General features: G+C 38.7%; 1 protein-coding gene across 1 annotated transcript in view; it reads left to right on the top strand.

The window, feature by feature from the left end:
- ZC3H6 (zinc finger CCCH-type containing 6) overlaps nt 1–23,510 on the top strand; it is a 64,184-nt gene that overhangs the window by 5,539 nt on the left and 35,135 nt on the right. The window contains exon 2 of the mRNA XM_047781183.1: nt 21,759–21,939. Within this exon, the coding sequence (XP_047637139.1) occupies nt 21,759–21,939 (181 nt within the window). The remainder of the gene's footprint in view (nt 1–21,758; nt 21,940–23,510) is intronic.

The raw sequence follows: 23,510 nt of genomic DNA, 5'->3' as shown, positions 1-23,510 counted from the left end.
TATTACCTTCATTCAGTTCCCCTTTCCCCACTATATATATTTCTCTCTCTCTCTCTCTCTTTTTTTTTTTTTTTTTGCCTTTAGGGCTGTACTCTCAGCATATGGAAGTTCCCCACAGCAATGTGAGATTTGAGCTGTGTCTGTGACCTACACCACAGCTCACAGCAGCACCAGATCCTCAACCCATGGAACAGGGCCAGGGATTGAACCCACATCTTCGTGGATATTTGTCAGGTTCGTTTCCTCTGAGCCACAACAGGAACTCTCTTACTATTTGTTTTTAATTGTGGTAAAATACACATAACATAAAATTTACCATCTTAACCATTTTGAAGTGTACTGTTCAGAAGTAATTCACATTGCTGTGCAGCCAGTCTCCAGAATTCTCTTCATCTTGCAAAACTTAAACTCGTTAGTTTATTTTTGATTCTGGAATCTTCTGCTTTATTATTAAAACTGTCAAAAGACTTTCTTTAGCAAATGCTAAAAACTCAGGTTATACATCATGTTCAGGTTTGATACTAGAAAACAACTTGACTCTTAAGAAGACATTTTTCTTTTCCTAGCCTCTCATGAATTATTTTATTCAATTTTAATTTTTTTCCATTAAGTTTTCATTCAACAGACTTCTGTGCCAAATATAGTGCTGAAACAAATTTGAATATAACATCACTGAATTTGCTGTCCAGGATCTTATAATCTATTAGGAGAAGCAGATTAGTAAATACATAGTCATAGCACCAATGCTGTAATAGAGGTATTGACTCAGTGCAGTGGTGGTGGCATAGATGGGGACTTCAGGGTGGTATCATGGAATAGCTAGGTGGCTAGGTAGGATGAGTAAAAGTTTGGCTAAGCAGAAGCAGCAATATATGAAAAGGATGAAGAAATGGCATGGTAGGTTCAGGGTGATAAAATTGTTAGTATGTGAAGAGTGTGCAACATACTTTGGGGAATGAGGAAAGGGCTTAATGAATTAGGGGTCACACCTTGAAGGAAAAGGTTTATAAGCAGGAGAATGATCAGATGTGTATATCAGTATGATACCTGGCGGCTAGAAGAAAGTGGATTAGGAAGGGTAGGTCAGTAGAAGGAAGACAAGTTAGGGAGCTTTCAATCGTTTTCATTAAATATCAAGTACCTAATATTTAGTATGTATTGTTCTGGGCTTGGGGAAAACAGTAAAGAAAACAATCGTTACCTAGTGGAGCTTACATTTTTTTTTTTGGAGAGATGCTAAATGTGGAAAGCATGTTAGATAAGTAGAAAAGGAGATGGGGCATTCTTTGCATGTAGGGAGAATGTTCCTATTTTAAATAGGATCTTTAAGGAAATGCTTGCTGAAAAAAGTAACATTTGAGCAAAGTCCTGAAAGGAGAGCATTCCAGGCTTTCCAAGCTTAGTATCTCTGGGGGGAGAACATTCCAGATAAAGGGAACAGAAATGGAGCCAGGAATGAGCCTAGTGTGTAACTGAGGGAAAATCAGGGGAGCAATGTGGCTAGAGAAATTGTTAAGCAAGGGTAGTAAGAAATGGAGCTAGATGGGCAACAGGTATGATCATGTGGGGCCTTGTAAGCCATTGTAAGGAACTTGGATTTCACTCTGAATTGTATGGGAGCCACTAGAGGACTTGAACAGAGGAGGGGCAGTGTCACGCTGTGGTAAAAGAGGAGATGCTATACTGGTAAGTGATGACTATTTAGGAGGTGAAAATGGTTGGATTTTGGTATGGTTTGGAGGAATAACTGATAGGATTTGCTGATGGATGGATCTGTAACATGAAAGAAGGAATGAGTCAAAGCTACTGTTAAGTCTAGGAATTAGGTAATTAGGACCTGATCAAAAGCATTGGCAATGAGAAAGGAGACAAAAGGCAACATTCATGAGCTATGTCTTAGAGTCGACAGAACTGGGGATAAAAATCTGGGAGTTCTTAGCAGGGATATTAGCTGAAATGATGAGATCACCTAAGTATTTATGTAGTTGACCACAAAGAAGAAAAAAGTTTTCTAGAAGCTAAAAGAGAAGGAAGATTCAAGGAAGGGATGATCACAGAGCAGGTAAAGGAAAATAAGGTCACAGGATAACCTAAATTAGGACATTTAAAAACTTGAATGAAAGAGTGTTGCAAGTTTTGTAAACCAGGGGCCTTTAGTCCTCAAATCTGCCCAGGTGGTTTGCCTGATCAAATATTTAAAAATTTTTGTGTTTGAGTGCCATTAGGCTTGACTCATGTTCTCCACCCTCCACAGTTCTCACTCATACTTTCTTTACAAACTCAGCCTCTGACGTCTGCTTCCCTCATTGGGCGACCTTTCCTGACCACTTAAGAGATTTGAGTTTGTGACCCCTTGTTATGCATTGAAGTGTTCACCTGGAAAGTGTTGGCAGTCTGGCTACCAAACTTTAGAGGCAGGTGACCTTGAATTTGCCAGGTCAAGCCTCTAGTCTAGGGCTGCCAGCATGTTCTTTTGTACATAGATGCCCCCTGGAGTTGTACAGCACTGTGGCCCTGCTATGGTTTTTCAAATTCAGAAACTGATCAGGCTCAGAGCAGATCAGACTTGGGATGTTAATTCATGCTCAAAAATAATAATAATGGCTAATATATGGTGCTTACTGTACAACAGATTGTGTTTTAAGTGGTTTCCATGAATTATTTAATCTTCACAACAATCCTGGGAAGTAGTCCGTCTTTTTACAAATGAGGAAACAAACACCAAGAGATTGGTAGATTTCCCAAAGTCGCAAAGTAAATCATTGTGAACTCAAAGAATCTGGCTCCAGAGCCCACACTTTTATCAGAGAATAGACATCTTCGTCATGAGAGAATGTATATATATTAGAATGTGGGTTTAGTTGTGTAGAATGAGAATTAGATGTTTGCCTCAGGGAGTATACTCTCTGTGAAGAATGCTGTCTAGGAAACAAAATGGTCGGAAACTGCCTAATGAGCAAGAGTGAGGAAGTTGATTATAAATGACTAGAATTTTCAGTGGCATCAGGTCTGATAAGGTGCTATTTTCATTTTCATAGTGTATCTGTCAAGCACATACTTGCATTTACCTGCCTTACGGGATCTCCTCGGTTCTGGGCAGTGTTTGCATGGGCACTGCCCACATTTGTCATTCTGTTTCTTTTTCATCATCTCCACTGCTGACCACCCCAAGTTTCTGATAGGTACATTTCTTTTAATTGCATGTTAGTATCTTAAATTTAGTGGGTCATTTTGTTCAACATCCTAATCTCTGTTCTGGTTCAGCTTTATTTTGATTTTATGGTTGAGCTTCTTGAGGACATTCTTGTTTTCAGGGTTTTTTGGTTTGTTTGTTTTTCTTTGAGATGTTTAGGTGCTGGGAGATGTCACTTGACTGCTGATGCCATGTACCAATCCGGACAGTAGTCATTGGATGACCTTAGCAAAAGCAATTTCAGCAGATTATTATTAGTCTTGGCAAATAGCAACCTTTCTCTATTACAAAATAATTTTAAATTTGTTTTCTTTTTATGCTTTGCTTTGTTTTTAATGTGAGTTTATGGCTTAATATTGATAATTCAAATGAACTGTTTTAATACCTCCATAAGTCATACCCACATTTTTGAGTTGCTAATAGATGATTAAAGCAAGTCCCAAGAAGTTTTTAAAGGGGGTCCTAAGTTGATTATCATTAAAATTATAACATAAAACCATATAAGATAAAAATCTATTTGTAGAAGTGGTACAAAAATAACCTAGATTTAAAACACTTAGTACCAATATTTTACTGCTGTTTATTATTAACATACTTGAATTAATTTGGTTCATATATAGACAGACTAGATATTAATGTTTTCATTTTCTTTTTCTTTTTTTTTGTCTTTTTGTTGTTGTTGCTATTTCTTGGGCCGCTCCCGCGGCATATGGAGGTTCCCAGGCTAGGGGTTGAATCGGAGCTGTAGCCACCGGCCTACGCCAGAGCCACAGCAACATGGGATCCGAGCCGCGTCTGCAACCTACACCACAGCTCACAGCAACGCCAGATCGTTAACCCACTGAGCAAGGGCAGGGACCGAACCCGCAACCTCATGGTTCCTAGTCGGATTCGTTAACCACTGTGCCACGACAGGAACTCCTGTTTTCATTTTCTAATTTAGGAGCAGACTTAGAGGGTTAAATAGCTAGTCCAAGATGACTAAGCAGCTGTGTGAAAAGCATAGTCTGTGCCTCATGGCATTCAGTTTCAGTGCTCTGCATTGCCTCATAAAGATAGTAAGTCTGGTGTCAGGTGCTGGGCTGGGTTTGGGACACTTAAAAGGTTTTTTGGGTTTTTTTTTTAATTGATCACAGGCAATTTCTAAAGCATTAATAATCGAATATATACAGAATATTACTTTTACACATTATCACTATTATTTTTTAATGGCTGCACCTTTGTTCCCAGGCCACGAGTCGAATTGAAGCTGCAGCTGTGGTCTAGGCCACAGACACTGCAAGAGAGCCACGTCTATGATCTTTTTATTTTTTACTTCTTTATTTTTTTCATTTTATGGTCATTCCCCAGCATAATGGAAGTTCCTGGGCCAGGGACTGAATCTGAGCCATAGCTGTGTCCTGTGCCACCGCTCTGGGAACACTGGATCCTTTAACCCACTGCCCCAGGCCTGTGACTGAACCTGCACCTCCAGAGTGAGCCACAGCTGTCAGATTATTAACCCGCTGAACCACAGTGGGAACTCCCAAACACTTTTTTTTATTTTTTCATTTTATGGGATATTTTAAAGGGATTATTAAATCAAACTAACTTAAATTTTAATTTTAAAACCTTAAATTTTTAACTATTAGAAAACACGTTTCTACCTATTAAGAGAATTCATTGAAAATTCAAGAGATCAGGAATTCCCATCATGGCTCATGGCTCATGAGGATGTGGGTTCGATCCTTGGCCTTTCTCAGTGGGTTAAGGATCCCGTGTTGCCGTGAGCTTCGGTATAGGTCGCAGACGAGGCTCGGATCCTGAGTTGCTGTGGCGTAGGCTGGCAACTATAGCTCTGATTGGACACCTAGCCTTGGAACCTCCATATGCTGAGGGTGTGGCCCTAAGAAGAAAAAAAAGAAAATTCAAGAGATCAGAAGAACCGATATTTCTTTTCCTTGGATTTTCCTTAAATACTGGCAGCTAACAATAAAATGCTAGATCACTGGTACTTGTGTGTGGGGTTGAGTTCTTTGTCTACTCTTTGGCCTATAAAGGAGGTTGCAGGTTGATTTCTTTTCTACACCTTTGGAGTACATAGGAGTCTGTTTTTGAAATTATGTTTTGTGCAAGCAAATGAAAATGAAATAGAATTGTGCATTTAAATAAGAAATACCTACATATTTGACTGTATATGTGTATATACATATATCACCAAATATACTTTTTTTCAAATGCCAAATGTCAAAGTGTGAAAACCAGTCTTTGACTAAACCTGGGCCATAGATTAAACTTTTAGAATATGTGAATAAATCTGAATATTATCCCTCAAATTATTATAATTTAGTATTAGAAATTTTAGTGGTCTAATTTCTAAAATAGGATATTACAGTGCAGTAATGATAATTTTCAGCACGGCCTGTTAGGCTGTTCCTGAGATTTCTGTAATGTACACGATAAATCAGGGAATGGAGGATCTTTTTCAACTGAAATTAGTGGAATAAAAGATAATTGAAGGAACTTTTTTTCCTTTAACATTTTCTATTTTACATATTTTTAAAATATCTGGGGCAAAGATTGATTATGTTGCACGTAACTAGAGTTTTTACTTCTTACAAGATTTTAAGGTAGCAGAGTTAACATTCTGTATTTAATTCATCCACAAAAGATGTGAATTTCCGAATAGGATTTTGTCTCTGAAAGATTTATGTAATTACGTAATTAAAAATTAAACACAGGAGTTCCTGTCATGGCTCAGTGGAAACGAATCTGACTAGGAACCGTGAGGTTTCTGGTTCTATTCCTCGCCTGACTCAGTGGGTTAAGGGTCTGGCATTGTGGTGAGCTGTGATGTAGGTCGAAAACACGGCTCAGATCTGACACTGATGTGGCTGTGGCAGTGGCCTAGGCCGGCAGCTGTAGTTCTGATTGGACCCCTAGCCTGGGAACCTTCATATGCCTTGGGTGAGGCCCTAAAAAGCAAAAAAAAAAAAAAAATTAAGCTCAGTCTTTGTAAGTTATTTTGTTGAAAGTTATGAATTAGTATGCCAAATAATTAGTTATGATATATGATTTCCATTATTCTACTTTGCATTTTTCATTAAAATTTTTATAATCATTTTTCAATTCAAAAAGGATACAGTATTCTTCCTGTCATCAGCTAACTTATTCTCACAATAGTACTCTATTTTTCTATTTGAAAATTAATTTGTTTTGTACATAGCTTTCATAATCAATTGTAACTTTTTTTTGCATTAATGTATATTTATACTTCATCTAATTGATAAAATGTCAGTGTACACAACACACAATAATCTTATTCTAAATTTACGTAAAACACCTTGACTTTGAAAATGAATATTCAGATACCAACAGTAAATTCAGATGACATGGCCTTTTTATATATGACCTTGTTACACTAATGATCACACAATCCCTGATCATGTCATGTTCAGAGATACTAGAACTGACCTGAAGCAAGCCAAGGCAGAATGGAGGAGTGTGCTTTAGCTGGATACTTCAGGCAAAGCCCAATTTTGGCTTAAAAAAAAAAAAAATCTACTCCCATCCCTTTCCCCAAATCCTGGAGCCCCAGTACCACATATTATTAATTTGATTATCAGTTAATTTGGGATATTGGACACTTACAGAATATACTTTTTGGATATTCTTGGGTCATAGGTAGTTTTACCAGCTCATTGTAGATTCGTCCAGCAAGACTTCTTCAGCTTTTGTTTTGCTACCATGATGCCTAGAAGATGGTTTTCTGGCTTTCAAATTCTAAAGGTATTTTTTTTGCTGAGATTTGTTTCTGTTGAATTTCTAGCTCCTCCAGTCTATACCAGAGGGCCTAAATCAGAAGGATAATTTGAAAGGGAATGAAAGTAAATGAATTTTAGCTTAGCAAGATAGCCAAAATAGTAAATGAAATACAAAAAAAGGGGGAATTTTTTAAATGTAGTCTTAAAAAAAACCTATAGCAAGCTAATTCAGTTTCAGTTGTATAGTAGTCTCTGCTTATGGCATTTATGATGTCTTTTTAAGTATTCGGTTTTAACATACAAGTTTGGAGTTCCCGTCGTGGCTCAGGTGGTTAACAAATCCGACTAGGAACTATGAGGTTTCAGGTTCGATCCCTGGCCTTGCTCAGTGGGTTAAGGATCTGGCGTTGCCATGAGCTGTGGTGTAGGTTGCAGACTCGGCTCGGGTCCTGCGTTGCTGTGGCTCTGGCATAGGCTGGCGGCTATAGCTCTGATTCGACCCCTAGCCTGGGAACCTCCATATGCCGCGGGAGGGGCCCAAGAAATGGCAAAAAGACAGAGAAAAAAAAAAAAAAACGAAAACATACCACAAGTTTAAAGCATTCAGTAGTCCTTTTAAGAAATCTATTGTTGGTTACTGTTCTTGTTTAACACTCCTACTTTAATATTCAGGTTCAGGAAGCCCTGAGTCCTCACTAAATGAGAGGGTTTTTTTTGTTTTGTATTTTCTTTTTATGCCTGCACCTGCAGCATATGGAAGTTTCCAGACTATGGGTTGAGTCAGAGCTGTAGCTGAGGCCTGTGCCACAGCCACAGCAATGCTGGATCTGAGCTGCATCTTTGACCTACACCACAGTTTTCAGCTACACCAGATCTTTAACCCCCTGAGTTAGGTGAGGGATTGAACCTGCTTCCTCTTGGAGATGCTTTTGGGTCCTTAACCCTCTGAGCCACAACAGGAACTCAGATTTTTTTCCCCAGAACTCTGGGTCCTCATTAGATGAGAAATTTTTTTTTGTCTTTTTTATGTTGTTTTGAGTCTTTAGGTGAAAATTGCAGCCAACTACCTTATTAAGTATTTCACATCTTTTTTTGGGGTGTTGGTGTTTTAGGCCCTTTTTGTTTTAATTGAACGGCAAGCCTTAGTAATAACATGGCAATTTTCATTTTTTCCGTCATTCCTCTCTTCTCTTCCCCTCTTCTGACTTCGATGTGAAGGATTTTACCTGGTACGCTGTTGGCTGAACTGCACTACTTTTTACCAGCTGCCTAGAACCCTGAGATGAAATAGGGAGACCGCTTTTCCAGCTTTCATGATTTGATTAAATCTTTTTATCTCTCTTAAAAATCTGTACAATAAAAAAAATTTTTGCTGTTATCCTTTGAGCACTTAAAGAAATACTATTCAGTAAAAAGATAGCCCTGTATCATCTCATAATTCTAAGTCCTGTTTTATCAGTCCAACTGGTCTAGCCTGGTGGCTCTGTTTCCTGACAAATATTAAAATAATTCATGTTCTATTGAAGTAACTCACATGTCAGAAATGCAACTTCCAGACCTCAAAAGTTTCTCTGTATGAACTCTTAAAATATCACCTAAATCATGTGTTGATGAAGTTTCTTTCTCCTGACATTTTGCCGTGAAAAATTTCATACATACAAAAATGCTGAAAGAATTTTACAGTAAACACTCTTTTATAACTACCCAGCAGTTGGTGAGATTTTTAATCTCTACATCAGCTGCTCTTAAGGGGTTTAGCTATTTGCAATTTCTTCCTAAAACCAAAGACATGTTGTAGCTATTATAGCAACATGGTTAAGAAAGATGGGCCTGGGAATTAGACCACTTGGGATGGGTTCTAGCTCAGTCATCTACTGGCAGAGTTAAGTTCTTTCTCTCCTTTCTTCATCTGTTGAATGGGGATAAGTAATAGTTACAGTTGACCCTTGGACAACACTGGTTTGAATTGCGTGGGTCCACTTTTACATGGATGCTTTTTCAGTAGTAAAGACTACCTACCACACGATCCCAGGTTGACTGAATCCATGGTTACGGAGAAACCTCTGATATGGAGGCCAACTGTAAGTTATATGCAGAGTCAGCACTCCTAACAGACATCATTCAAGGGTCAGCTTTCTTTCATAGAGTTAACAGGAGGATGAAATGAACTGATCCAACGTGCCTGGCAGCCTAGTTAGTGTTCAGTAATTGTTTTTTGCCTTTTTTTTAAAAAAAGTTTTTTTTAGGGCCGCACACGCAGTATATGAAAGTTTCCAGGCTAGGGGTCGAATTGGAGCTGTAGCTGCCAGCCTACACCACAGTTCACGGCAATGCCATATCCTTAACCCACTAAGCGAGGCCAGAGATCAAACCAGAAATTAAAGTCATAAATTTGGATTGAGATGCTATTTTACTTCAGAATTACTGTTGGTTTATCATGAACACATTAGCTGGAATTGAAGATAGACAAATAGTGAAAAAATAAAATGATAATAAATGGAGACTAAAAATTGCTGAGAAATATTTTTAAATTATTTGTTGGAGTTCACATTGTAGCTCAGTGGGTTAAGAACCCAAATAGTATCCATGAGGATTCGGGTTCGATCCCTGGCCTTGCTTATTGGGTTAAGGATCTGGTGTTGCCACAAACTGTAGCATAGATTGCAGATGTAACTTAGATCTGGCGTTGCTATGGCTATGTCTATGGTTTATGCCGGCAGTTGCAGCTCCAATTCAGTCCCTAGCCTGGGAACTTACATATACTGTAGGTGTGACCCTAAAAAAAGAAAAAATAAATTGAAAATAAAATTATTTGTTAAAGTCACATACTCATAATTCTCTGATGACCCCAACTCTTTTTTTTTTTTTTTTGCTTTTTAGGGCCAAACTTGTGATATACTGAAGTTCCCAGGCTAGGGGTCAAATTGGAGCCACAGCTGCAGGTCTATACCACAGCCACAGCAACTCAGGATCTGAGCCACACCTGCAGCCTGCACTACAGCTCACTGCAACACCAGATCCTTAAACCACTGAGCGAGGGCAGGGATTTGAACCTGCATCCTCATGGATATATGGTTTGTAACCTGCTGAGGCCACAAGGGGAACTCCCCTCAAATCTTTTGTTTGTTTGTTTTTAGGGTCGCACCTGCAGCATGTAGAGGTTCCCAGACTAGGGGTCCAATTGGAGCTACAGCTGCCAGCCTGCGCCACAGCTGCAGCAATGCCAGATCTGAGACGCGTCTTGGACATACACCAGAGCTCACATCAGTGCCGGATCTTTAACCTACTGATTGAGACCAGGGATCAAACCTGTAACCTCATGGTTCTTAAATTCATTTCTGCTGTGCCACGATGGGAACCCCCCCCCCAAATCTTTTTAAAGTTTCTGTTCTAGGCAATGTTTTGGCCTTTATGAGGAAGCGAAGTTAACTTATCACAGCAAAAATGGAATTGTTTACATTTTTTGTTTTTTCATATCTAGATTTGAACACAGGACTATAACAAACTGGTCCTGTAGTGAATGGTGTATGGTAATGCTTCTTTAAAAAATAGCCTTCAGTTTTGTTTGTATTCTCTCTTATTTTTCTCTGTTTTATTGATTTCTGTCATTATTTTCACTCTTGTTCTTTTGAGTTTGCCCTTTTCCAAGTTTAGTGGAATGTATAGCTCATTTGTTTTTAATGTTTGTTATTTCCTAAAAGTGTGTTTAAATAAAGGCATAAATCTCCCTCCAAGGACTCCTTTTCTTTGGTCAGAAGGTCTTTTAATTTAATAACTCTGTGGTGTACTCTGCACCAAATTTATACTGAGACGTTCTCCAGAAAGTTACATTGCTTGAATTTAGCTCTGTCATTAATATGTTACTGATATAGTCATTACTGCTTCAGCTAATTATAATGCCTTCTTTGAAGAATGTGATGCTTAAATGATTGGCATTATATGCTGCTATGATATAGAAGATTAATACTTTATTCCTTTATATCCTTACTATTTTTAAGGAAAATCTGGACCCTTTTCAAAGAAATTGCTTTAGCAATAATGAGGTGCCATTTTAAAGGTATATGTCATGGAATATTTGTGGTATTCACAGAGGATGGCCTAAAGGGTAGTAGTCTATTCCTTTCTCGACAGTAGTTTTCAGCTAATATTTTTTTTTCCTCAACACTGTTGGGCAAAAACATTACCATCAGTAGCAGAGTGAATGTCTTTGAATAGGGTGTTTCTAATATCAGAATCTCCATATGTGGTCCGTTCTTCTTTTGGATTTACATTGGATTGTTGCGGAGGCATCCAGCTTTTCCTGCATCTGTTTTGTTTCTCCTCTAGGTTAGTTTTTCACTCTCCATTAAATTTATCTTTCAAAATGGAGATCTAATTACATCATCTCTGTTCCTGGAAACCCTTTCAGTGCTTTTTCATTTCTCTAGAATAAACTCTAAACGTGGTCAAAGCTCTGCGTGCCTAGTACTACCCATCACTCCAGCATAGTTATGCACCAGCTTCCCCTCTTTTCTCTATGACCCAGTGATACTGGCCTTGTCTTGTTCCTGTCTCAGTTCTCCTACTCATTCTCTTTTCTGTCCACCCTTGGCTACCCCTTGTCTCCCAGGCTAGCTCCTCATCTCAGTTCATGCATGACTTCCTCAGGGAGAGCCTTCCAGGCCTCCCTGACAGATGAGTTGCCCCTATTGTGTGTACTCATTTACCTCCTTCATATATGGTTGTTATTTTTGTATTTGTATGATTCTTTTTTTGATGTCTGTCTCCTTCATCACTAGATTGTAAACTTCATGAGAGAAAAAAAACCCATGTCTTGTTTACGATTGTGTCTCCATTGAGATGGTGGTGAATACGTTTCTATTAAATGAATAGCACTTCTTTGTTTTTTGCTAGGGGTGTAGAAGATTCTTAAACAGTTTTTGAGAATTTCTGCTCTAGATGTTGTGGATTTCATCCCTGGATTAAATCAGGATATCAGACAATTTATACTTGGACAATATTACTTTGTTTCCTCATATAATTGCTTTTTCTCAGTTGAACTTTGGCAGCATGCCCTTGGTTCAAATTGGGGTGTGCTCTAAGTGGTAAACTGCTTTGGTTGTAGGACACTATGAGGACAGTGTCCATTGTATCAAGTACCGTCCATTGTATCAGCTAATATTGTTTTTATGAGGACTCAGAGGGGGAATTTCTCTTTCATCTCACTCCCAGAAAAAAAAATTGTGCTTCTCTTGAGCAACTAGTCTGTTTTTTGTCCTGAACACACTGTTACCTTATACTTTATCCAGTTTCCTTAAGTTTAGGATTGAATTTGCAGCTCACATCTAGAAATTAGTCAGGGGTTTCTGGTATGCCCTTATGAAACCAGTTTTAGTCTTAGCATTTAATCTTAGAATTTTAACTGTGACTTATTTACATACTTTATAGTTTGTTCAATAAAAGGCTCTGTAAATAACTTTCGAGGAATAATAAAAATCTATCAGTTCTACAAAAAAAAAAAAAAGAGCAAAGTTAATCTATTTGCTGGGTAAGAGAAACATTCAGTGTGTATCTCCATGCTGAAAATGGAAGGGATGAAGAAAAGTGTAACGTGTTTATTACATGTTAAGAGGAATTCTAGGTATTAAGTTCTGATTGGTTCATTTGGAAACTTGGATTCTTCCTTTTAAATTTTTTTCTGCTTATGTCACGAAAGCATAGGTATTGCTTTATAAAGATGTCAGAAGAGGGATATGAAATTATTTGTTAGGCTCACGGACATACAGTTAGCACTTATGTATGCACATGCTGGGAACTTGGCAGAGTTTTTTTTTTTTTTTTGTCTTTTGTTGTTGTTGTTGTTGCTATTTCTTGGGCCGCTCCCGCGGCATATGGAGGTTCCCAGGCTAGGGGTTGAATCGGAGCTGTAGCCACCGGCCTACGCCAGAGCCACAGCAACACGGGATCCGAGCCGCGTCTGCAACCTACACCACAGCTCACGGCAACGCCGGATCGTTAACCCACTGAGCAAGGGCAGGGACCAAACCCGCAACCTCATGGTTCCTAGTCGGATTCGTTAACCACTGTGCTACGACGGGAACTCCCGGGAACTTGGTAGAGTTTTTATTAACAGTCTCCCCTTAGTCCTATTCACATAAACAGCAGGTTACATGTTCACTGCTGTGTGGGTTATGATCTTTGTAGGAGTCTGATTAAAGGCCTTGATAATTGGCTTGACTGAATGTCAGAGTCCCTTTATTTTCCTTCCCTTACAAAAATAAACTTTTGTATCATCGGATGAAATAACAGTTGTGCAGTAGCATATCTGACTCCGGAGACCAGGCATTGAAAGAAAAGTAAAGGTAGCCTTGGCTACTGTAATGAGAAACTAGAAGGCACTTTGGAGTGATGTCCAAAGATTCCCTTACTTTGTCCAGGTGGTCAGATCTTAAGATTCATTCTGAGTCCGCTTTTGATAGCCAAGGAGTCTTATCATTTAGTTTGAGTATAGATTGGTCAACTTTTCCTGTGGTATTATCCCATGAGAAGCAGGAAGTATTAGCCATATATTATATATTTTTCTTGGCTTGCTAGCAAGAAATCTTAGACTCTGCAATTGTCTACCACCACATAGATCAATGACTTAATTTTGTTGTACTTCTAGTACTTTATTTTTTTAGTCAATGTAAGTAACACACTTTAAAAACAATTTTATGGAGTTCCCGTTGTGGCTCAGTGGTTAATGAATCTGACTAGGAACCATGAGGTTGCGGGTTCGATCCCTGGCCTTGCTCAGTGGGTTAAGTATCTGGGGTTACTGTAGCTGTGGTGTAGGTTGCAGACTTGGCTCGGATCCCGTGTTGCTGTGGCTCTGGCATAGGCAGGCAGCTACAGCTCTGATTCGACCCCTAGCCTGGGAACCTCCATATGCTGCAGGAGCAGCCCTAGAAAAGGCAAAAAGACAAAAATAAATAAATAAAACAATTTTATGGCTGCACTCATGGCATGTGAAAGTTTCTGGGCTGGGGATTGAATCCAAGCCACAGATGTGACCTGTACCACAGCTGTACCACAGCTGCACCACAGCTGCAGCATTGCCAGATCCTTTAACCCACTGTGTGAGGCTGAGGATTGAACCTTGGCCTCCACATTGACCTAGTCCACTGCAGCGAGATTCTTAACCCACTGTGCCACTCAGAAACTCTGTTAGTAACACAGTTTGAATATATTTTTCAAGTTATATGACCCCTTTAGTTGAATAGAGCCCTAATGATTGTAACTTTAGGGGAATAACAGGTTTTTTTTTTTCCCCTCTAGGGAGATCAGTGTCCCTTCAGACACTCCCAGAAAGGCATGGTCTCCTCAAGGAGATGGGAAGGAAATACCTAAAAATGTCTAATTATTACATTGTTATATATACTTATTTATATGTGCAAGTTAAGTTTTGATGAATATGAGAAAGCTTGGTGTTGATTCAGGAAATAAAGATTAGAAGGGTTAAAAACAAACAAGTAACAAATACATTTACCAGAAATAAGAAAGGAAATCTCTGTAATCTCTGGGGTACAGATAACTTACATAGAATTAAACAAAATATGCAAAGATCGTAATAGGACTATGGAGAATGTTAGGTTAATTAAAATTTATAACTTTGCCTGTGTATTTGTATAAAGTCCCATTCCTGAAGGAATTTGTATTTGGGTTGAGACTTTGAATGTCTAAGACTGACTTGGGGAGTAAACCACACCAAGTGAAAATTGCCATGGCTATAGATTGTCATTTAGAGATAAAAGCTGGGTTTCTCAATCCAAATACATTCCAGATGGTATAAGAATGTATTGGGGAGTTCCCGTCATGGCACAGTGGAAACGAATCTGACTAGGAACCATGAGGTTGCAGGTTTGATCCCTGACGTCGCTCAGTGGGTTAAGGACCTGGTGTTGCCATTAGCTGTGGTGTAGGTTGCAGATGCGGCTTGGATCCCACATTGCTGTGGCTGTGGTGTAGGCTGGCAGCTGCAGCTCCGATTTGACCCCTAGCCTGGAAACCTTCATGCCTCAGGTGTGGCCCAAAAAAGCAAAAAAAAAAAAAAATGGGGTAAAGGATAAGGATAAAAGTGATTTGAATGCTGGTAGGTATCCAGATTTTATCACTGGTAATTTGTAAAGAGAAACTTTTCTGAAACAAACAAGATTAACCATCTAGGATATAAATGTTCAAGGTAGAGTTTGGGATAAGCATAAAAATCACAAAAACTCAGGCAGTCTTCCCTGACCCCAATATGGCCAACCAGTATTTTCCTTTGAGGGGGAAATACCTAGTTTGGGAGGTGTAAGGTAGGGAGTTAGGTTAAGGCTTGGTCAAGACGATCATGTGTAAGCTGTATAAGGTGTGGGAGACATGGGCACATCCTAGACCCAAGTAAGTTTTCTGTGATGCCTAGTTAGAGGTTCAGCCAGTAAGATTCAGTTTATTTCATCCAGAGACAGCAAATGCAAGATCAGCATGGGGTCAGCTCTTCATTCCCTTGTCCAACAAGATGATGCTGAAACCAAAGAGGCCAGAAGATCATAGGTAATGTGAGTGGTAGGACTGTGCTGAGGAACAGTTTCCATACTGCAGCTACAATTTTTTTTTTTAACCTACAGCTATAGAGTAAGGTGTGGTCAAGGTGGAAAATCTAAGCCCTCATTGGAACCAGGAAAGGTGGACTAGAGATTGCCTTATAGCAGCCCTCCACACAATAGGGAGGTGGGTGAGAAATAGCCTAGTAGCAGCTCCTCCCAAGACTGCCTTTACATACTTTGGAGGAACACAGAGCACCTGCTAAGGCTAAGGTAAGTCTGTGGTTGAGCCTTGCCCATGTGGCCCATATGGAGATATGTAAGGGTTCCAAGGCGCTGGTACAGAGCAGTTCCCCTGCATCATCACCTTTGGTAAGGGAAGACTGACCGTGAATTAGAACAAAGCAGGAAAAGAAAAGTACTACCAGCAACAGTTAGCATCTAGAAAAATGTGTGTTCTATTGGTCTTGGGACAAGCAGTCTATTCCTATAAAGCTCCAAAAAAAAAAAAATGTTTTTTCTTGTAGTGAGTATATCAGCTTATTCCCAGAAACTTGTGAACATGAATAATGTAACATCATCCAGGAGGACTACTCATATAGTCTTTTATTGAGGCTTTAGTGTTTCTTTCTGAAGACTCAGTTTCTGATCTGTAGCTTGTAACAGGAGCCTTTAGGCAAGCATAAAGGAAAAGCAGAAACTACCTGAGAGGTAAAAATGAATGGTGCAGGTTAATTCCTTTTAATAGCCAACAATATCACGGTGGAGAAAATTAGAATTCTCTATTGAGAGGCGTATCAATTTATAAGAACATAGGGACAGTAATGGTTTTGACCAATTTGAGTCTAATTTATACCGTAGTGCATTGTGATTTTCTCCAGTTGTCTCCAATCTAGATATTTAAATATAGAGATAAAATATTTTTAAATTTTATTATTTTAAAAAATTATAGCTTTATTGTGATAGAATTCATCACCTCCCCCCCCCTTTTTTGGCCACATACACAGCATATAGAAGTTCCCTGGGCCAGGGTTTGAATCTGAGTCACAGCTGCAACCTACGCCAAAGCTGTGACAATGCCAGATTCTCAACCCACTGCACCACAACAGGAACTCCTAGAACTCACCTTTTAAAGTATACTGGCTTCGGAGTTCTCTTGTGGTTTAGCGGATTAAGGATTTAGCATTTTCACTGTAGTGGCTTGGGTTGCTGTTGTGGCATGGGTTTGATCCCTGGTCCAGGAACTTTCATATGCTGAGGGCTTGGCAAAAAAAAAAAAAAAAAAAAGTATACTGGTTTTAAAATGTTCTCAGAGTTCTGCAACTATTACCACTCTCTAATTTTGGACATTTTCATCACTCCTGAAAGAAACTACTTATTCCTCATTCTTCCCTCTAATCTGTCTTATGGATTTGCCTAATAAATTCTTTAAAAAATAAAATTGTTAAAAAAATTAAAATATAGACGCAAACTATTGCCTTTGGAATGGATAAGCAATGAGGTCCTGCTCTATAGCACTGGGAACTATATCTAGTCACTTATGATGGAGCAGGATAATGTGAGAAAAAAGAATGTGTATATGTATGTGTGACTGGGTCACCTTGCTCTACAGTAGAAAATTGACAAAACACTGTAAACCAGCTATAATGGAAAAAAAATCATTAAATAAAAAATAAAATATATTTTTATTAACTGGACAGTTATGTGTCCATCCATACATGAATATGACTCTTTCTAAAAAGGATATAATCAGAGTTCCCACTGTGGTGCAGTGGGTTAAGGATCCAGTGTTGCCGAAGCTGCAGCTTAGATTCAGTCCGTGGCCCAGGAACTTCCGTATGCCTCAGGTGCAGCCAGAAAAAAAACAGAAATAAAAAGGACATAATCATTCTTTTGTTTTTACATTAGTAAAATGTCACCTATGTATAATTGACCTAGGAACTTTTTTTTTTATTAAGAAAAATTATTTTGGGAGTTCCCTTCGTGGCTCAGCAGTTAACCCGACTAGGATCCATGAAGATGCGGGTTCGATCCATGGCCTCACTCAGTGGGTTAAGGTTCTGGCATTGCCATGAGCTGTGGTGTAGGTCGCAGACACGGCTCAGATCCCGCACTGCTGTGGCTGTGGTGTAGGCCAGCAGCTACAGCTCCAATTTGACCTCTAGCCGGGAACTTCCATATGCCGTGGGTGTAGCCCTAAAAAGGGAAAAAAAGAAAGAAAGAAAGAAAGAAAGATCATTTTGGGTTTAGCAAATAAAACAACTTTCAGGGTAGTGTTGAGCTAGTTCAAAACGTAGAGAATGACAAGCATTCTTAATTACTTCTTTATCTTTTTGATTTTTCACAAAGCTAGATTAGCATCTAATACATTAGTTAGGAGCTCAATCAAGAAAGTTTTATTTTGGTGACAGAGCTAGAATTTGAATCCAGCTTTCTTCCCACTAAGGCTTCTCTTTCCATTATACCACACATGCTTTCCATATGTGCCCAAAGCTGATTTTTTAAAGCATTTGGAAGCAGTTCATAGAAGTTTGGATCATTGTTCTTTATTTCCTTTTTCTTTTCTTTTTTTTTAACCAAAGATAAATTCGCACATTTAAATTTATTATTGTATGAATGCTGAGATGATAAATAGGCTAAGGGAAAAGAAAGAAAAATTTTAAAGCTTTCAGTGTTTTATGTTTAATAGCAAATGTAAATGCCCATATTTCACAAAGAATTAATGTAAGATAGAACATAATTATATGCAGAATTTTCAGTTTGAGTACTCTCTGTATTTAAATAGCTCTAGTCAAAATGCTAAATATGAATTAGTGGTTTTAAGATATAAAAATGTTTAATGTTTAAGGGGTTCAAGTTGGAGGAGTGTGGTAGTAAAAGGATGAACACCTGTAGGTTTTGTTGGGTTTTTTGTTACTTGCATTTAAACTTTTACATGTAAATAGTAGAATACACATTTCTTGAATGAATTTTTTTGTTTTGCTTTTTTGTTTTTGCCACACCCATGGCACGTGGAAGTTCCTGGGCTAAGGGATCGAATCCTGGCATTGTGGGATCTTTAACACACAGCACCACAGTATTACAGTGGGAAATCCCTTAAATCAGTTTTTAAGAATTGATGAATTTGTACACATGAATATATATGTAGTAATCACCACATCAATCTGTACAGAATATTTTTAACACCCAGGAAGGCACTCCTTTTCTGTCAGTCATAACTCCAAGAGGTAGTCACTAGTCTAACTTACATTACTATTGATTAGTTTTGCCTTTTTTTTTTTTTTTTTTTCCTTTTTAGGGCTGTACCTGAGGCTTATGGAAGTTCCTGGGCTAGGGGTTGAATTTGGAGCTGTAGCTGCTGACCTACACCACAGCCACAGCAATGGGCCAGATCCAAGCCACATCTGCAACCTACACCACAGCTCAGGGCAACACCAGGTCCTTAACCCACAGAGCAGAGCCAGGGATTGAACCCGAGTCCTCATGGATACTAGTGGGGTTCAACCATTGAGCTACCCTTGCCTGTTCTTGAAGTGCGTGTAAGTGGAATCAAACAGTAGTCCCTGTGTCTGTCTGCTTTTGCTTACAGTTATGTCTATAAGATTCATTTGTAATGTGTATAGCAATGTAGTAGTAATTCTTTTTCTTGATACTATTCCATTTATTTCTCCATTAATCTATTCCATTAATTATCCAGCACAATTTATTTACCTATTCATGCATTTACCTATTCATGGAGATTTGGGTTGTTTACAATTTTTTTTATTATTATGACTACAGCTGTTAAGAACTTCCTTATTCTTGTCTTTTGGTGAATATATGCACTTATTTTTTCTTGGGCCATAAGGTATTATAGAAGTTTAAAAGCTCAGAACTTTTACAATTAAAACAGACAGTATGCCGTGAGCTGTGGTGTAGGTCGCTGATGTGGCTCGGGTCCCGCGTTGCTGTGGCTGTGGCCAGCAGCTATAGCTCTGATTTGACTCCTAGCCTGGGAACCTCCATTTGTTGCAGGTGCAGCCCTAAAAAGCAAAAAAAGCAAAAAAAAAGAAATGAGAGTTATTAGGGGAGTACTTACGATGGAGCATCTCACCTAAGCCTGGGTGGTCAGTGGAAGCACTGTGAAGAAGGGACGTCTAAACTGGGTCCTAAAGCTTGCATTGGAATTAGCCAGGTGAAGGAGGTGAGGATGTGGGTATTGAGAAGAGGAAGGCAGTGAGGGTTTTTAAGGCAATGTTTAAAGCTTGGAGACTTGAGAAAGTAGCTGGTTAATCAAGGAGTCAATAAAGGGACTTTTGGAGTCTGGGAGTTTTGACATCATCCTCAGGTCAGAAGGGAGTCATTGATATTATCCTTTTTATTATCAAAAACTTTAATCAAACACAGAATGGTAGCATGAATCCTCATACACACATCTCACAGTTTTAGTAGTTACCAACTCATGGCCAATCTTGTGGAGACCACTTCCTTCATCCCCACTGGATTATTTAAAACAAATTTGAGACATCACAATATTATTGAAGATTTTTAGTGGGAGAGTGGCATCATCAGTTTTGCATTTTGGAAATCACACATTCCTTGTAATTTTAAAGTATCTTTAAAAGGCACACACCAGAGTTCCCGTTGTAGCGCAGTGGTTAAAATCTGACTAGGAACCGTGAGGTTGTGGGTTCAGTCCCTGCCCTTGCTTAGTGGGTTAAGGATCTGGTGTTGCCATGAGCTGTGGTGTAGGTTGCAGACGCGGCTCGGATTCCGCATTGCTGTGGCTCTGGCATAGGCCGGTGGCTACAGCTCCGATTTGACCCCTAGCCTGGGATCCTCCATATGCCGCCGGGAGGGACCCAAGAAATGGCAAAAAGACAAAAAAAAAAAAAAAAGCACACACCATAGTTTGCTTCTCATTTGTTTCCAGTCATAAAAGACATTTGTCTTTCTGCGTCATCATGTAATATTTGTAGTAGTATGCATTTTTTCAGAAGCAGGATTAAATATTAAAATTATTTTATGTATTTATCTTCCCATGTAAATCATTTGGTCAATTTGCATTTTAAAATACTATTTGTGAACATTTGGCTTCTATAACTATAAAAATGTCATAATCAATATAAAGGTTGGTTTCTAGGATTTAGCCTCCATAAAAACAAAGATGTTAGTATTTGGAAAGTAGAATTAGATTTTTGATTTTACTATGAATGTTTTTCTATAGATTCCAAGTTGTGGCGTTTACTATTCTGCTTTTGTGATTTGGGTTTTATTACTTATGTACTTATTGAAATTTGTTTTCTTATTGAAGTTTACTCTGACTTTGAGAGTTAATATACATTGCCTTCATTTTGAAGTTATTTTAAGCTGTCTATGGGCAAAAAATTTCTTCCTGTAGTTAGAGTATGGTTCCTAAAGTGTTTTAATTTTTTTCTTTGTTCGTTTCTTTCAGTTAGCTCAGTAGATGTTAATTATTGCAATACTACTTTGGGATGGTACTGCTTTCATACATTCATTTGTTTGTTTGACTCAAGTCAATGCTCTTAATTCAAATCAGAGACTGGCAAACAGTGGCTGCTGAAACTGCTTCTTACATTCTTGAAGGGTATTTTTAAAAAGAGAATTTGCAATAGAAACCATTTGTAGCCTGCAAATTTAAAATATTTATGGGAGGAGTTCCCATCGTGGCTCAGGGGTTAACGAATCCCACTAGGAACCATGAGGTTGCGGGTTCGATCCCTGGCGTTGCTCAGGGGGTTAAGGATCCCGAGTTGCCGTGAGCTGTGGTGTAGGTCCCAGACATGGCTGGGATCCTGCGTTGCTGTGGCTCTGGCATAGGCCAGTGGCTACAGCTCCAATTAGACCTCTAGCCTGGGAACCTCCATATGCCATGGGAAGTGGCCCTAGAAAAGGCAAAAAAACAAACAAACAAAAAAAAAAACAAAAAAAAGAGAACCTGACTACAGTGGATCAAATTTCTGTGGAGGTATGGGTTTGATCCATGGCCCAGCACAGTGAGGGTTAAAGGATCCAGCATTGCTGTAGTTGTGACATAGGTTGCAGATGTGGCTTAGATTCAGTCCTGGCCCAAGAACTTCCATATGTTATGGAGGTGGCCATAAAAATAAATAAAATATTTTCTTTCTAGCCCTTTATAGAAAAAAAATTGCCAACCCTTGATCTAAATGAAAATAACTAATTCTTTGTACTTGCTTTTTTTTTTCTTTTGGAAGTATTTCTATAAGATTCATTTTAGAATTGATGTTTGAAAATTAAAATTTTCATTGTGTTATACAGAGAAGATGGTGAATTAGAAGATGGTGAAATAGATGATGCAGGATTTGAAGAAACACAAGAGCAGGAAGTGAAGGAGGATGAAAAGCAGAAAAATGAGAAAGTCTACAGAAAATCAAGGAAAAAACACAAGAAAGAAAAAGAGAAGAAAAAGTCCAAAAGGAGAAAACGTGAGAAACATAAGGTTAGTTAGAATCTATTTTTTTATCCTTTTGGTAAATTTTTATGAAATATAAAACAGTGGAAATTAGAATCATTGCTTATTTTCTTATAAAATACATGGATTAGATCTTTTTATTTATGGGACTAATAAATTTTCTGAACATAAAAATTACATGAATTATCTTAAAGATTTAAAAATAATCAAGGAGGAGTTCCTATTGTGGCTCAGTGGGTTAAGAATCAGACAGGTATCCATAAGGATTTGAGGTTGATCCCTGGCCTCACTCAGTGGGTTAAGGATCCAGTGTTTCTGCAAGCTGAGGTATAGTTCTCAGATGTAGCCAGATCTGGTGTTGCTGGGGCTGTGGTGTAGGCCAGCAGCTATACCTCCGATTCAGCCTCTAGCCGGGGAACTTCTATATGCTGTGGACCTAAAAAGAAAAGAAAAACAAAATAAAATAAACATAATCCAGGTAATTTTTAAAAAAAATTTTTCTAGGGCCGCACCCGTGGCATATGGAGATTCCCAGGCTAGGGGTCTAATCAGAGCTGTATCCACCAGCCTACGCCACAGCCACGGCAACTCGGGATCCGAGCCTCGTCTTCAACCTACACCACAGCTCACAACAGTGCTGGAGCCTTAACCCACTGAGCGAGGCCAGGGATTGAACCCACAACCCCATGATTCCTAGTCAGATTTGTTAATCACTGAGCTACGATGGGAACTCCCAAGATAACTTTTAATGCAAATTAGAATAAATCTTTAAATTGATTGAAGATTATATGCAAGGATACTGAAAGCTTAAGGAGAGAAAGTTTCATTTTCTGCAGATACAGATTAACATCACGGGCATTGTCCATCCATTTATTTATTTATTCATTCAGAGGTATTATTGTGTGCTTGCTGTGGAAATCTCATGCTAGGGGTTATAGTAATGAATGAAACAGTCTCTGCTTTTATAGAAATTGCATTGCAGTGGGAAAGAGCGAGGCAATAAACAGTTGAAAAACAAATGCTATCACAAGAACAGCTGAGTGCTGGATACAGGATAGTGTGGATTGGGGTTAAGAGGAAGGGATACCTACACTATTGACAGAGAACTCAGAGAAAAGTCGGCAGCAGTGGTGGGATAGTATGGAAATTCTCTGAATTTCCCTTATAAAAATATAGCAATTAGGATAGCAAAACCAGAAATTCATTGCCAACATCTACCAAAAAGTGAAATAACATGTTATCTCCACAAACCTCAAAAATAAAAAAGAATAAGCCCAAAACACAGACAGCAACAAGACTAAAGCAGTTGTGTGTAATGAAGCAGAGAGAAGGTAAAGGAACTTCCAGAAAACAGGTTACCAGCAGGTATTCATGTCAGTTGGAGGAGTCCCCAGTGAACATGGAAAGCCTGTTGGCCAAACTGAGAAACAGCAGTGGAAACTAAGAGGGGTCTTTACTCTTTCCCAATTTACACATGAGTATAAGGTGACCATGTAAAATCGGATGGTGCTAGAATAGTCTGGGCTTAATGAGCTCATAATAGTAATCAACTAAGTCTCTTCTAGGACAGAGTCCCACCCTGAGGAGATAACTGCTGG

The sequence above is a fragment of the Phacochoerus africanus genome, chromosome 5 (genome assembly GCF_016906955.1).
Source record: "Phacochoerus africanus isolate WHEZ1 chromosome 5, ROS_Pafr_v1, whole genome shotgun sequence".
Classification (NCBI taxonomy): Eukaryota; Metazoa; Chordata; class Mammalia; order Artiodactyla; family Suidae; genus Phacochoerus; species Phacochoerus africanus.
Note: the sequence above shows the minus strand (reverse complement) of the source record. Positions and strands in the feature narration are given on the sequence as shown.